Source organism: Entelurus aequoreus, linkage group LG05 (genome assembly GCF_033978785.1).
Source record: "Entelurus aequoreus isolate RoL-2023_Sb linkage group LG05, RoL_Eaeq_v1.1, whole genome shotgun sequence".
NCBI lineage: Eukaryota > Metazoa > Chordata > Actinopteri > Syngnathiformes > Syngnathidae > Entelurus > Entelurus aequoreus.
The window spans coordinates 75,870,050-75,883,677 of NC_084735.1; the positions used below are offsets into that span (position 1 = coordinate 75,870,050).

The window sequence follows — 13,628 nt, forward strand, 5'->3', positions numbered from 1 at the left end:
AATAATTAATGCTGCAAACTAGATATGCAGCTACTCCAGGACTTCTTAACAACTACATCATAAGGTTGCCTACAGCCACAGTTGTAAATGCCAATGTTTATGACCATAGGCTAATTAGAGAACATGGAAGGTCATATGGTTTTGGAGTCCACACCCAAGGCGACTATAGGAGACTTGGTCGTTCATTAACTGGAGTAACAATCGAGTCCTTGGCAGGAGTTGTTCAGGTCTGCAACTGGACCGGTTGGGAGGCCGCCAGCACCATAATTCTTTTATTTACGTTCTTGCTGGGAATACTTTACTTTTAACTGCAACTGTGAGGACAAACAAGCCATTAATTTTATCCGGCGCTATTTTTCAAGCGTGACATGTTCATTACTTTCCCCCGAAGAACAAATCCGTCACCTGTCTTGTTCCTTGAAACCCCGCTAAGCGACAAAGGGGAGAATTATCAAACGGCACTAACAAAGGGGAAAAAAAGTGTCACTCCACTTTTTCATTTCAATGCGACTCCCAACTTTTTCTTCTAGGGGCGCCAAGCCTGCCAAACGTGACCACGCCCGCCAACGCCAATACCAAAGATCAGGAAGTTGATCTGAGCAAAGCCAGCAAGGACGCGGAGCACGGGAAAGCCAGAGTACCTCCGGATGCCCCGTCCAACGTCTTTGTTATGAGGAAGATGGTGGAGGAAGTCTTCACTGTGCTCTACAGTAAGGAATCTTCATGGCTTTCCGGTGCAAATCATACTTAAAGTCGTTATGGGTCTTGTGACCAATTCTTATTTTGTGCTAGGCGAAGCCGTGGGAAAGAGCTCCCTGATCCCCGTGCCTTATGAGTGGATCCAGAAGGATCCCAGCTGCCTTGTTGTTAATGGTCTACCGGAGGGAATCTCCTTGAAAAAACCCTCCGAGTACGACACCAAGACCTTGATGAAGATTCTGGAACAAAGCCACCGCATTCACTTCACCGTCAAAAGGTCAGCACTGGGTTGTCTGAACATGGCGCCGGACGAGCTAAACCGCCGGGATTCATCACGATCACCGTCACATGGCGGCACTTCTTGATGTTTCTTTTCTTTTTGGGTCCGCGCGCAGGCCAACGGATGACTTGTCTCGAGAAACCAAGTCCACAAACGCAGAAAGTAACCACAACTCTTCCGGCGACAGCATGTCGACGGTGAAGACTACTGGCCAGGTAGTCACACCATCAAGTCCTGCCACTTCCGCCAACTCTGTTCTCTCAAACTTCCTGTACGGCATGCCCATGTCCTCCAAACCCCACCCAGATGGCAAGCTGGACTTCAAGCCCACGTCCCTCCTTGGCCTGGGCAAGGACCGCCTGGCCCACTGGATAGACAAGAACACATGTGGGAAAGATACCGCTAGCAATGGTAATGATGAGGATTTCCCAGGCCTGGGTGCCCTGTAGTACGCCCCGAGCAAATAAACATATTGCGTTGTTTTTTGGTTCCGTTTGTTCAGATGACTCAACAAGGCTACCTGGTGAACAGGGTCAGACCCCTGCGAGTGTCCACATATCCAAGAGGCTACTCTTCTCCATAGTGCATGAAAAATCAGGTATGGTGGATCCTACAGGAGGTTGATAAGACTAACAAATACTACAATAGGTCTGGGTTAGTTTTTGCCTCGTCCCTCACGTAAAGTGTGAGTGAGAATGCACGACCGACCTAATTAGTCCGAAAGTGAAAGAGATGATACAATATTACCAGATGCTACCTGGTGGTTGTTTGAGCACACTGCAGCTAGTCCTGGATAGTCTCACTCCTGAATACTTCAGTCACATGGAGGATTCTCACAGGAAAGAGGCAAAAATAAGACCTTTCCCCCCTACAGTTAACATGCTAGAGGGATGAATACGTGGTCCACAAATGCTAACAGACGCGTGCTAACATAGGCACAGTAGAGTAGTACCTCAACTCACAAGCTTAATTTTTTCTGTGACGGCGCTGTTACCCAAAACACTTGTATCTCAAATCATGAGTCTCCTGATGAAATTAATAGAAATCAATTGAATCGGCGCTTGGCCCCTCCAAAACAGCACCATTTTATCATGTAACATGTCTTTTGAAAATAAAAACCAGGCTACAAGAGATATTGTATACCGTATTTTTCGGTCAATAAGTCGCCGTTTTTTTCATAGTTTGGTCAGGGGTGCGACTTATACTCGGGAGCGACTTATGTGTGAAATTATTAACACATTACCGTAAAATATCAAATAATATTATTTAGCTCATTCACGTAAGAGACTAGACGTATAAGATTTCATGGGATTTAGCGATTAGGAGTGACAGATTGTTTGGTAAATGTATAGCATGTTCTATATGTTATAGTTATTTGAATGACTCTTACCATAATATGTTACGTTAACATACCAGGCTCGTTCTCAGTTGGTTATTTATGCCTCATATAACGTACACTTATTCAGCCTGTTGTTCACTATTCTTTATTTATTTTAAATTGCCTTTCAAATGTCTATTCTTGGTGTTGGGTTTTATCAAATAAATTTCCCCCAAAAATGCGACTTATACTCCAGTGCGACTTATATATGTTTTTTTCCTTCTTTATTATGCATTTTCGGCCGGTGCGACTTATACTCCATACGGTACAAACAATACAGTAGAATATACTACAAACAACTACAGTACTTTCATGAAGTAATGTCTTAATAGTGCAAAGCATTAACCTTGGAGAGTGGACTTCTACGGTATATCTTTCCAGCTGCTTCTCTTTCAAACACAATGTCAGCAGCGTGTCCATATTTTCATGGATAAATGTCTGCCGTTTAGATATTACAAATTTTTGGCTGAAACTCGACTCGTTCTGCTTCAGTATTGTGTAGACTAGCAGCGTTACGCTCGAGTTGCTTCGCCAAGTTGGTGAAACGCTCACTCATGTCTCTTTAATTCAATACCATCCACTTCTTAGCACTTTCTTTCTTCCCATGGTTGAAAAACAAAGTTATGTTGATCTCTACCTATAAGCTAATGCTAGCGAGTAAGACGAGCTGTTTTGGGAGGATCTCACTGTTGTACTTGCTATGCCAACTAATAGCGGGGATGCTCTTAAATAAAATGTTTGCTTTCAACTTAAAGCAATTAGCTGAGAGACAGCTCTTGTCTCAAAACACTCTAAATATGAGGTACCACTGTTTGTCTATCTTAAGCCCACTGTTTGACTCACAGGTGCTAATAGATGCTAAGGTAACATATTACATGGATAACTAAGGCAAACAAATGACCAGCCCTGGACACAGTGTGGCTAACAGAGGCCAATATGTGAATAACAGATAGAAGCACATGGCTAAAAGATGCTAATCTAACGCAGGTTAACATGGGCAACAGATGCTAAGCTAACAAAGGCTAAGAGAAGCAAACATTTGGCTAATACATGCTAAGCTAACTAAAAATATATAGAAAATATATTGATATTACGTGACCTTAGATGAATAAATCACAAAAAACAGCATTACAATGTTAACGGGCTAATACACGCTCAGCTAACAATCTTAGCTTGCTGTTAAGTTATATGACTAGAGGCAAGTGATTGATTGATTGATTGAGACTTTTATTAGTAGATTGCACAGTACAGTACATATTCCGTACAATTGACCACTAAATGGTAACACCCGAATAAGTTTATCAACTTGTTTAAGTCGAGGTCCACGTTAATCAATTCATGGTACAAATATATACTATCAGCATAATACAGTCATCACACAAGTTAATCATCAGAGTATGTACATTGAATTATTTACATTATTTACAATCCGGGGGGTGGGATGTGTAGGGGGTTGGGGCGGGGGGGTTAGGTTTGGTTGATATCAGCACTTCAGTCATCAACAATTATATCATCTGAGAAATGGACATTGAAACAGTGTAGGTCTGACTTCGTAGGATATGTACAGCGAGCAGTGAACATAGTTAGCTCAGAAAGCATAAGAACAAGTATATACATTTGATTATTTACAATCCGGGTAGGTGGGATTTGGTGGGGGGAGGATGTTAGTCTAGGGTTGTATCTGCCTGGAAGTGTTATTTTAGTACTTGATTTACAGGATACAATGTGACAGATGCTAAGCAGAGGTGACTTAATGATTAAGATATGCTAGCACAAAGCTAATTGATGTTAAGCTAACAGGCAAAAAAAAAAAAAGATTATTACAGCATGATTGTTGACTAAGAAACGTCGATGCTACGTTTCAGTTGTAAATGACTCAGTTTCCTACTTCCTGTCTTATTGTTTGTTAAACTTGAGTTAAACTTTACTAAAACTTTAAGAGCTACAAAGAGTAATCCCTTAAGAAGATTACACATTTAATAACTCAAGCCCAGTCGATGGAAATCAATCGCAGATAAATAAAGCTGCTTTAGGTGTCAAAAGTGTCTTTGTCAAACCTTACCTGGTTTTTGTGTCTCATTTGCAGAAAAATGGGACTCGTTCATCCGGGAAACGGAAGATATTAACACGCTAAGGGAATGTGTCCAGATCTTGTTCAACAGCAGATACGGTAAGGGGAAAATTTACATTGTCAAGTTTTCAAGTGGGATACATTGTGGTCATCTACAGTTCAACATTTATTGGGCTTATTTTTTTTAATCTTGAAAATGTCCCCTATAGCCGAGGCCCTGGGTCTCGATCACATGGTGCCTGTCCCGTACCGCAAGATAGCCTGCGACCCCGGCGCCGTGGAGATCATCGGCATTCCCGACCAGATCCCTTTCAAGAGACCCTGCACTTACGGCGTCCCCAAGCTCAAGCGCATCTTGGACGAACGCCACGGAATCCGCTTTGTAGTGAAACGGTACGTACTCGAAGGTGTGATTGAGAATGTACATCCACCCCTATCCTCTCCCAACAACTTGAATTCAGACTTGATTTTAGATAAGAAGCCGCCAGCCGCGCTGGCTTACACCATCTGTTTTCTAAATGGCGCTTTTCTCCAACACGCCCTACATCCCGCTGCTAAATGGCGAGTCATTTCCATTCATGACTCCTCACCCCCACCACTATCTATTTATTTAAGGTAATTTGAAGTAGACACTCGTCTGTCTTTATCCTGTTGTGCAGGTTTAGTTTCCAAAATGTAGTTAACCACAACATTAGGCACTCCTGGGAGGCAGTTAGTCTACATCAGTGGTGCCCATTAGGTCGATCGCGAGCTACCAGTCGATTGCGGAGGGTGTGTCAATCTTTCGCAAGGCATTAAAAAAAAAAAAGACCTAAATATTAGTGATCATCAATCTTCACTATGGTGTCTCTTGATTAACATTCACTGCACTCGAGGATCTTGTGAGATGACGCTGGCTACTGCGAGCTCAGTATGACGGAAAAAAAACAAAGCGCAAAGCACTTTATATTTTAACAGACTTTCTCTCCGCAACGGCCGTCAAAACTGTTAAGAGCGACCACACACGGTGTGTTCACAGACCATGGGAAAAATGACCACCATAATACCTGCGGGCTGGATTTGAATAAATTATCTATGGCCCCCGGGATGATATTTGATTAGTATTGGAACCGGCCCGCAGGCCACAGCCGCCTGCTGCTGTTTTGCACACACCAATACTCCATCAGTGTTAGTGCGAGGAATTTTCAAAATGGGGTCCCAGGGACCCCATCAAGTCATAAAAATGGGGTCTCGCAGTACATTTTTGGGGTCCCACTTTTTTGTAACCGTTTTGAATACAAATGATGAATGTACGCATTATCCTGTTATAGCTCACATTCTATATTGTGTTTTGAAAAAATGTTGTCATAAACGTTACTTAATTCATTTTATAAAATAATACAAAATAAAACAGATTTTAATGCATATGTAAATGTATTCTGTTATAAACATTCATTCACTTTCTTCTTTCCTTCATGGATCTAAACTTTACCGCTGCCGGTATTTTTTTCTACATTTTTATTGTAATATTTTCAGAATGACAAAAAAACAATCTAAAGTTGTCTTTATTTTTTAGTACTAATGCCATGATTGTAATAGTCCGGCCCGCGTGTGCACAGATTTTCCTCGATGCGGCCCCTGAGCTAAAATTAGTTTGACACCCCTGCACTAAAATACACATCAACACCAGCCATACGTACAGGGTTGTCTGGAGCAGAAGCAGTGTGTCCGCGCTGTGGACGTACTTTAATATGTTCGCGAACTGGAGAAATTTCTAAAAAATTCTCAACAAAGAATATTGTACAATAGGCAGCAACAATTTAAAAATACAACAAAATTATATTACACAAGAAAAATATATATGTTAATACTATGCTTAATAATAACAGATTTGTTTTAAATGTATATTCACATGTGTTTGCCTTCTTAAAGAATATATGCATCATAGCAAATCATGTGATTACGTCATATCAACCAAGCCCCTACCGCCAGAGGTATTTTGGCAATTTAGGGGAAACCCTGAATAAAATAATAAATGTCTTACATTCCGATCATGCTTTGTCAGAGATGTTTTGTAATGTTATTGTGTGATAGTTGCACCTAAAGAAATGCTAGTAGATTAGATGAGGAATGTGAGGGCGGGTGAGGGGCGGGGGATTTTTCTGGCTTGCTGAAATATTGTGTAAATAATTTTATAACATGTTCTGGTCCAGTCCTCAATTACAGAATGATTAGCAGGCTCAATATTACATTTTATTAATTAATAGAGAAGGTTAAAACATTGTCATGCAGCAATAGGAAGCCACCCTCCCTGAAATATATCTGTCTAGGGTACACTTATTAATGATGACAAATTATACCTGTCTGCAAATAATCGCGATTAAGTAATAATTTTTTTTAACACAGACACGTCCTTTTTGACCCACGGGGTACTCAGTACTCAGGGAGGAAACTTGGCTGAGCTCACTAGATACTGATGAGCAACAAGCCGGAAAAAAGCGAGCAGAAATAGAAAAGGGTACATTATGGAAATATCAGGTCCAAAGCCATGGCAAGTTGTTCCCCCGACAAGAAAGGACTATTTTTTCGCTGTGGGACGACGTCACTGCAGCAAATGCCTGCTGCGTGCGTCGATCAGAAGTGGGCGAACGCTTCATATCCGTGTTAAGGTGCATTGATAATATCAAATGTCGACTGTTACACTCACTGCTTTAGTAAGATGGCATAAAAGCTCAACAGAAATGAAAGACGGTAGACAGGAAGTTGAAAGTAGAATTTAACAAAATAAAACATGTAGAAATTACTGACTTTTATTTTTATTTATACATACATGTATGTGTGTATATGTGTTTTTATATGTATGTATGTATGTATGTGTGTGTTTGTGTATATATATATATATATATGTATACTGTATATATATATATATATATATATATATATATATATATATATATATATATATATATATATATATATATATATATATATATAGGCTCCAGCACGACCCCGAAGGGGACAAGCGGTTGAAAGTGTGTGTGTGTGTGTATATATACCGTATAAATATATGTATATATATATATATAGGGATGATGTTTGATAAGGAATTATCGAGTTCGAGCCTATTATCGAATCCTCTTATCGAACCGATTCCTTATCGATTCTCTTATCGAGTCCAGATAGGTTGTTGTATATGGAAAAAACACACAATATTTGGTTTAACAAAAGCTCACTTTTATTATATAATAAAAAAATAAAATCTAATAAATAAATAAATATTGACTGTTACCCACCTAAAAAAATAAAATAAATAAATATTGACTGTTGTTACCCAAAGTATATTAAGTGGGATTTTTCAGAGAAACAAATATATACAGTAACACAAAAACAACCTGTCTCTGTGATCACTATAGGTGTATAAATAATAATATAGTGTTAAATAAAATCAGTCCCTTGGGCACAAAACTGAAAATAATACAGCTCTCCAAAAAGTGCACTTCTGCTGCTATTTGACATAACTGTTTGTTATGATGCTTTGACATTTTTGCACTTTATTTCTTTATTGAAAGAACATTCTATGAAGAGAAAAGTTCTTTGCAAATGTGGTTACAATGCTAATAAATGAAAAGTTAAAGCTAAAAAAAGAAATACACTTTATTGAGTTAACATTATTTCTTTATGGGGGAAAAATGTTATGAGCTAGAGAATATAACAACTACACTACCCAGCATGCAACGGGAGTTACGAGCATGCGCGGTAGCCCCGAAAAGTGTTGCATGTTGCCACGCTGTGAAAGTAAACGTCAAGAACTCAGCCAACACGCCTCGTCAGCATTATTTATAATTAGACAGACAACACATCTACAGTGTGATTTTGTTTTGTTTACAAGGAAAGAAAAACAAAAGTTAAAAAAGGGAGATATGTTGTATATATATGTATGTGCTGCGGTTGTTTTAAGAACGTTGCGACAGCTGCCGTAAAGGAGGTGCGTTGCTATGTTTCCGGTTGGTCGTAAAAGTGTTCGTCATGTGTTTTACCCTGCTAAAATCTCTCAGTAAAGTTATTCGATGGATTATAGCTTTTGTCTTGAACTTTATTACACCTTGGAGCGCTTTTTCCCATCCATTGTTTTCTTGCTTTCGCTATCTGCGCCTAATGACTGAGCTACGTGACGTCATTTATTGTGATGTCCCACGGAGCATTTCTGGTCGGGACGGGATTTGAAAAAAGAATCAACTCTTTTCCTTTACTATAGTGGTCTCGATAACGGGTACCGGTTCTCAAAAAGGGATTCGAGTCCGAGGACTCGGTTCTTTTCTTATCAAACAACCGGGAAAACCGGTTTCGAGTATCATCCCTATATATATATATACATATATATATTTATATAGTACAGGCCAAAAGTTTGGACACACCTCATTCAATGCGTTTGCATGACTATTTACATTGTAGATTGTCACTGAAGGCATCAAAACTATGAATGAACACATGTGGAGTTATGTACTTAACAAAAAAAGGTGAAATAACTGAAAACATGTTTTATATTCTAGTTTATTCAAAATAGCCACCCTTTGCTCTGATTACTGCTTTGCACACTCTTGGTATTCTCTCAATGAGCTTCAAGAGGAAATGGTTTTCAAACAATCTTGAAGGAGTTCCCAGAGGTGTTTAGCACTTGTTGGCCCCTTTGCCTTCACTCTGCGGTCCAGCTCACCCCAAACCATCTCGATTGGGTTCAGGTCCGGTGACTATGTAGGTCAGGTCATCTGCCGCAGCACTCCATCCCTCTCCTTCTTGGTCAAATAGCCCTTACACATCCTGGAGTTGTGTTTGGGATCATTGTCCTGTTGAAAAATAATAGATTGTCCAACTAAACGCAAACCGGATGGAATGGCATGTCGCTGCATGATGCTGTGGTAGCCATGCTGGTTCAGTGTGCCTTCCATTTTTAATAAATCCCCAACAGTGTCACCAGCAAAACACCATTACACCTCCTCCATGCTTCACAGTGGGAACCAGGCATGTGGAATCCATCCGTTCACCTTTTCTGCGTCTCACAAAGACACGGCGGTTGGAACTAAATATGTCAAATTTGGACTCATCAGACCAAAGCACAGATTTCCACTGGTCTAATGTCCATTCCTTGTGTTTCTTGACCCAAACAAATCTCTTCTGCTTGTTGCCTCTCCTTAGCAGTGGTTTCCTATTAGCTATTTGACCATGAAGGCCTGATTCGTGCAGTCTCCTCTTAACAGTTGTTCTAGAGATGAGTCTGCTGCTAGAACTCCGTGTGGCATTCATCTGGTCTCTGATCTGAGCTACTGTAAACCTGCGATTTCTGAGGCTGGTGACTCGGATAAACTTGTCCTCAGAAGCAGAGGTGACTCTTGGTCTTCCTTTCCTAGGTCGGTCCTCGTGTGCCAGTTTTGTTGTAGTGCTTGATGATTTTTGCGACTCCACTTGGGCACACAGTCAACATTTTTGCAATTTTCCGGACTGACTGACATTCATTTCTTAAAGTAATGATGGCCACTTGTTTTTCTTTAGTTAACTGATTGGTTCTTGCCATAATATGAATTTTACCAATTGTCCAATAGAGCTGTCGGTTGTGTAGTAACCTGACTTCTGCACAACACAACTGATGGTCCCAACCCCATCGATAAAGCAAGATATTCCACTAATCAACCCTGATAAGGCACACCTGTGAAGTGAAAACCATTTCAGGTGACTACCTCTTGAAGCTCATCGAGAGAATGCCAAGAGTGTGCAAAGCAGTAATCCGAGCAAAGGGTGGCTACTTTTGAAGAAACTAGAATATAAAACATGTTTTCAGTTATTTCACCTTTGTTTAAGTACATAACTCCACATGTGTTCATTCATAGTTTTGATGCCTTCAGTGACAATCTACAATGTAAATAGTCATGAAAATATGTGTATATATGTATATACATTAGGGCTGTCAAAGTTAACGTGATAATAACGCATTAACTATAACTTCCTTTAACGGCGATTATTTTTTTAACGTGCGATTAACGTTTTTGACCCTCCGCCTGTTCAGTGGTTTGGGGAAATGTGTAATGGCATCCAGTTACTGTTGAGCCACAGGCTCTAAAATTGCTCCCAGAACTGCACAAAGAAAGGGAGACCTTATGGAATTTTCAGATTAAAAGCCATGGCAAGTCTTTCTCCGGACAAGACAAGACAATTTTACCTTCAATCGGCGTGAAACGACATCATTGGAGCAAACGCTGAGCATGCATTGCTCCTTGGAGTGAGGAGAAGCTTCACGTCCGTGTTTGGATTATAGTTAAGGGCATTGAAAACATAAAAGTAGATTGTTACTCAAACTGCTTTAGTAAGATGGAATATACACTTCGCAGAAACAAAGACGATAGAGAGGAAGTAAAACCATAATAAAACAAACAAACACTGTAATACTTCCACTGTCGCTGGGATGCTGACCGATGGGACACTTGCATAATCCCGTTTAGAAGGAGATTCAATCGCCATCTTTACCTAAGGTGAATGTGGAAATAGTGTCACAGCGCTTTGAGTACCTTGAAAGTAGAAAAGTGCTATACAAATATAACCAATTTATTAAAGTCACTTTTATCTGAGATTTTCATCAAAACATGTTAAGTCTTTTCTCGTACCAATCATACACGTCCGGTTGGCAGCTTCACAATAATAGCGCTACGCTTCACATCTGGTCTAACCAACAAAACAATGAAATATCGTCGTACAATACGATCATGTCTTTCTGTTATTCTGCGTTATTCTGTGATAGTTCTACCTGAATAAATGTTTTCTGACAGATTGAAATTTAAGTGTATTGTAATGGCAGCGGCGACATGAAGGAAGATTGTCTTTGCACAATCTCGCTTCTTCTTCGCTACCACTGATACTGCAGGCATGCCTGCCACTGCCCTCTGCAGCCCACATCGGGTAATTACAGTTCACTACACAATATTACCATCGCTATGGTACAGTATATTTCTTTATAACTTGTTCTGATTGATAGTCCGCAATTGCAGACTGTTTAAAAGGCTGAATATTACATTTTATTCATAAGTAGGTAGAAAAGGTTAAAACCTTGTCATGCAGACATAAGAATGCCATTAGCTTTGCAGAAGTTTGGGGCAATAATTACACTCATCATCCTGCAGAAGAACCCAATAAGGGTAATTCATAAGGCGGGATATAGTGGTCACACAAATAAAAAAAATTTACATTCAAAATTACTGAAATTTTAAGATTTGTGGAACTACAAACAGTACAAATTTACATTGAAAGCAAAAAACAATTCACTGCCTGGGAATGTGTAAAAGTTTTTTCACCGAAAGGGAAGGAGGTTATAATTGAAGGGGTAGTTTCAATCTTAAAATTCAGAATGTACGCACAACATGAAGAAGCTTTTGTGTTACAATATGTGGGGTTAAACTATGGAACAGTTTGAATGCGGAATTCAAAAAATGTCCGACCTTAACTTTGGTTAAAAAAAAATTATACAAAGACATGATTTTCAATATGTTCAAGAATGAGGGTTACGGGCTAACAAACACAAAATATTTACATTATTATTATTATTGTAAATATTTGGGTAGTGACTTATTGGTTGGTGTCACCATCAATTAGTACTAGGGATGTCCGATAATGGCTTTTTGACGATATCCGATATTCCGATATTGTCCAACTCTTTAATTACCGATACCGATATCAACCGATACCGATATCAACCGATATATACAGTCGTGGAATTAACACATTATTATGTCTAATTTGGACAACCAGGTATGGTGAAGATAAGGTACTTTTAAATTTTTTTTTATAAAATAACATAAGATAAATAAATTAAAAACATTTTCTTGAATAAAAAAGAAAGTAAAACAATATAAAAACAGTTCCATAGAAACTAGTAATTAATGAAAATGAGTAACATTAACTGTTAAAGGTTAGTACTATTAGTGGACCAGCAGCACGCACAATCATGTGTGCTTACGGACTGTATCCCTTGCAGACTGTATTGATATATATTGATATATAATGTAGGAACCAGAATATTAATAACAGAAAGAAACAACCCTTTTGTGTGAATGAGGAGGGAGGTTTTTTGGGTTGGTGCATTAATTGTAAGTGTATCTTGTGTTTTTTATGTTTTGTTTTAATTAAAAACAAAAAAACAAAAAAACGATACCGATAATAAAAAAAACGATACCGATAATTTCCGATATTACATTTTAACGCATTTATCGGCCGATAATATCGGCAGGCCGATATTATCGGACATCCCTAATTAGTACTTTAGTATTCATGTGACTATACATAGTATGTGTATATTGTACGTATGTACTGTATTTTTGTGCTTAAAAAAAGTGAGTAAAAGATTATTGATAATATATTGTAATAAGATAAGACTGGTAAATATATTATTCTATATAATAATAATAATGATGATGATAAGAAAGCTAGTTATTTGATTTAGTATATAAAGAGGTGGGAGTTAATAAGTTTCACTTTTTGGATATGAAAAAAACTAAACATTATGTATTGTTTTCATTTTTTATGTGTTTTCATTGTGAAATATTTGTTTCTATTTCTTTACCTTACTGTAATGTTATCAAGATTAAATTTTTTCATAGTTTTTTATTTTGCTTTGTTTTTAACATGTCCAAAATTAACTATTACTACTTTTAACTTGAACAACATGTAAAGTACAGAATATCAGAAACATTTATTCATGTAGAAAAATTACCGCCGAACATCTTTGACAATCAAAGCATAATCGTAACAATCCACATTTTGTGTTGGCAGCGTGAAACTGCTATCTAAACATGGAAATTTAGCTCCTCTCCTCTAAGTGCAAGTGCTCCTAAAGCGGAAATACAAATGCTGTATTCCTACAAAATAGGAATTCTGGCAAGACACCAACGCACTGTAGGTATTTTTTTATTCTCTTTAAAAATTTGTTTATATCCTTTTCGTTTTGAGCTGTGTCAAAAAGCATAATAATGTTTAAAAACATTTCATTAAAGCAAATTAATTGTCCAGTCATGGTATTAAAACCTTAAAAATGATCTGTCTAAGGTACACTTATTCATGACAAAAAATTATCTTTCTGCGATTAATCGTGAATAATTTTGAGTTAACTATGATCAAGATGCGATTATTATTTAATTATTTTAATAAAATTATTTAATTTAAATATTTTAATCATTTGACAG

At 38.3% G+C, this 13,628-nt stretch overlaps 1 protein-coding gene across 5 annotated transcripts in view; it reads left to right on the top strand.

Annotated features, from left to right (window-relative positions):
• The window catches only part of gtf2ird1 (GTF2I repeat domain containing 1), a 70,715-nt gene that overhangs the window by 27,689 nt on the left and 29,398 nt on the right, over positions 1 to 13,628 (top strand). For all 5 annotated transcript variants that reach the window (XM_062048929.1, XM_062048931.1, XM_062048928.1 and 2 more), the window contains exons 4-9: positions 531 to 710; positions 793 to 976; positions 1,095 to 1,390; positions 1,482 to 1,577; positions 4,444 to 4,527; positions 4,638 to 4,821. In XM_062048929.1, the coding sequence (XP_061904913.1) occupies positions 531 to 710; positions 793 to 976; positions 1,095 to 1,390; positions 1,482 to 1,577; positions 4,444 to 4,527; positions 4,638 to 4,821 (1,024 nt within the window). The remainder of the gene's footprint in view (positions 1 to 530; positions 711 to 792; positions 977 to 1,094; positions 1,391 to 1,481; positions 1,578 to 4,443; positions 4,528 to 4,637; positions 4,822 to 13,628) is intronic.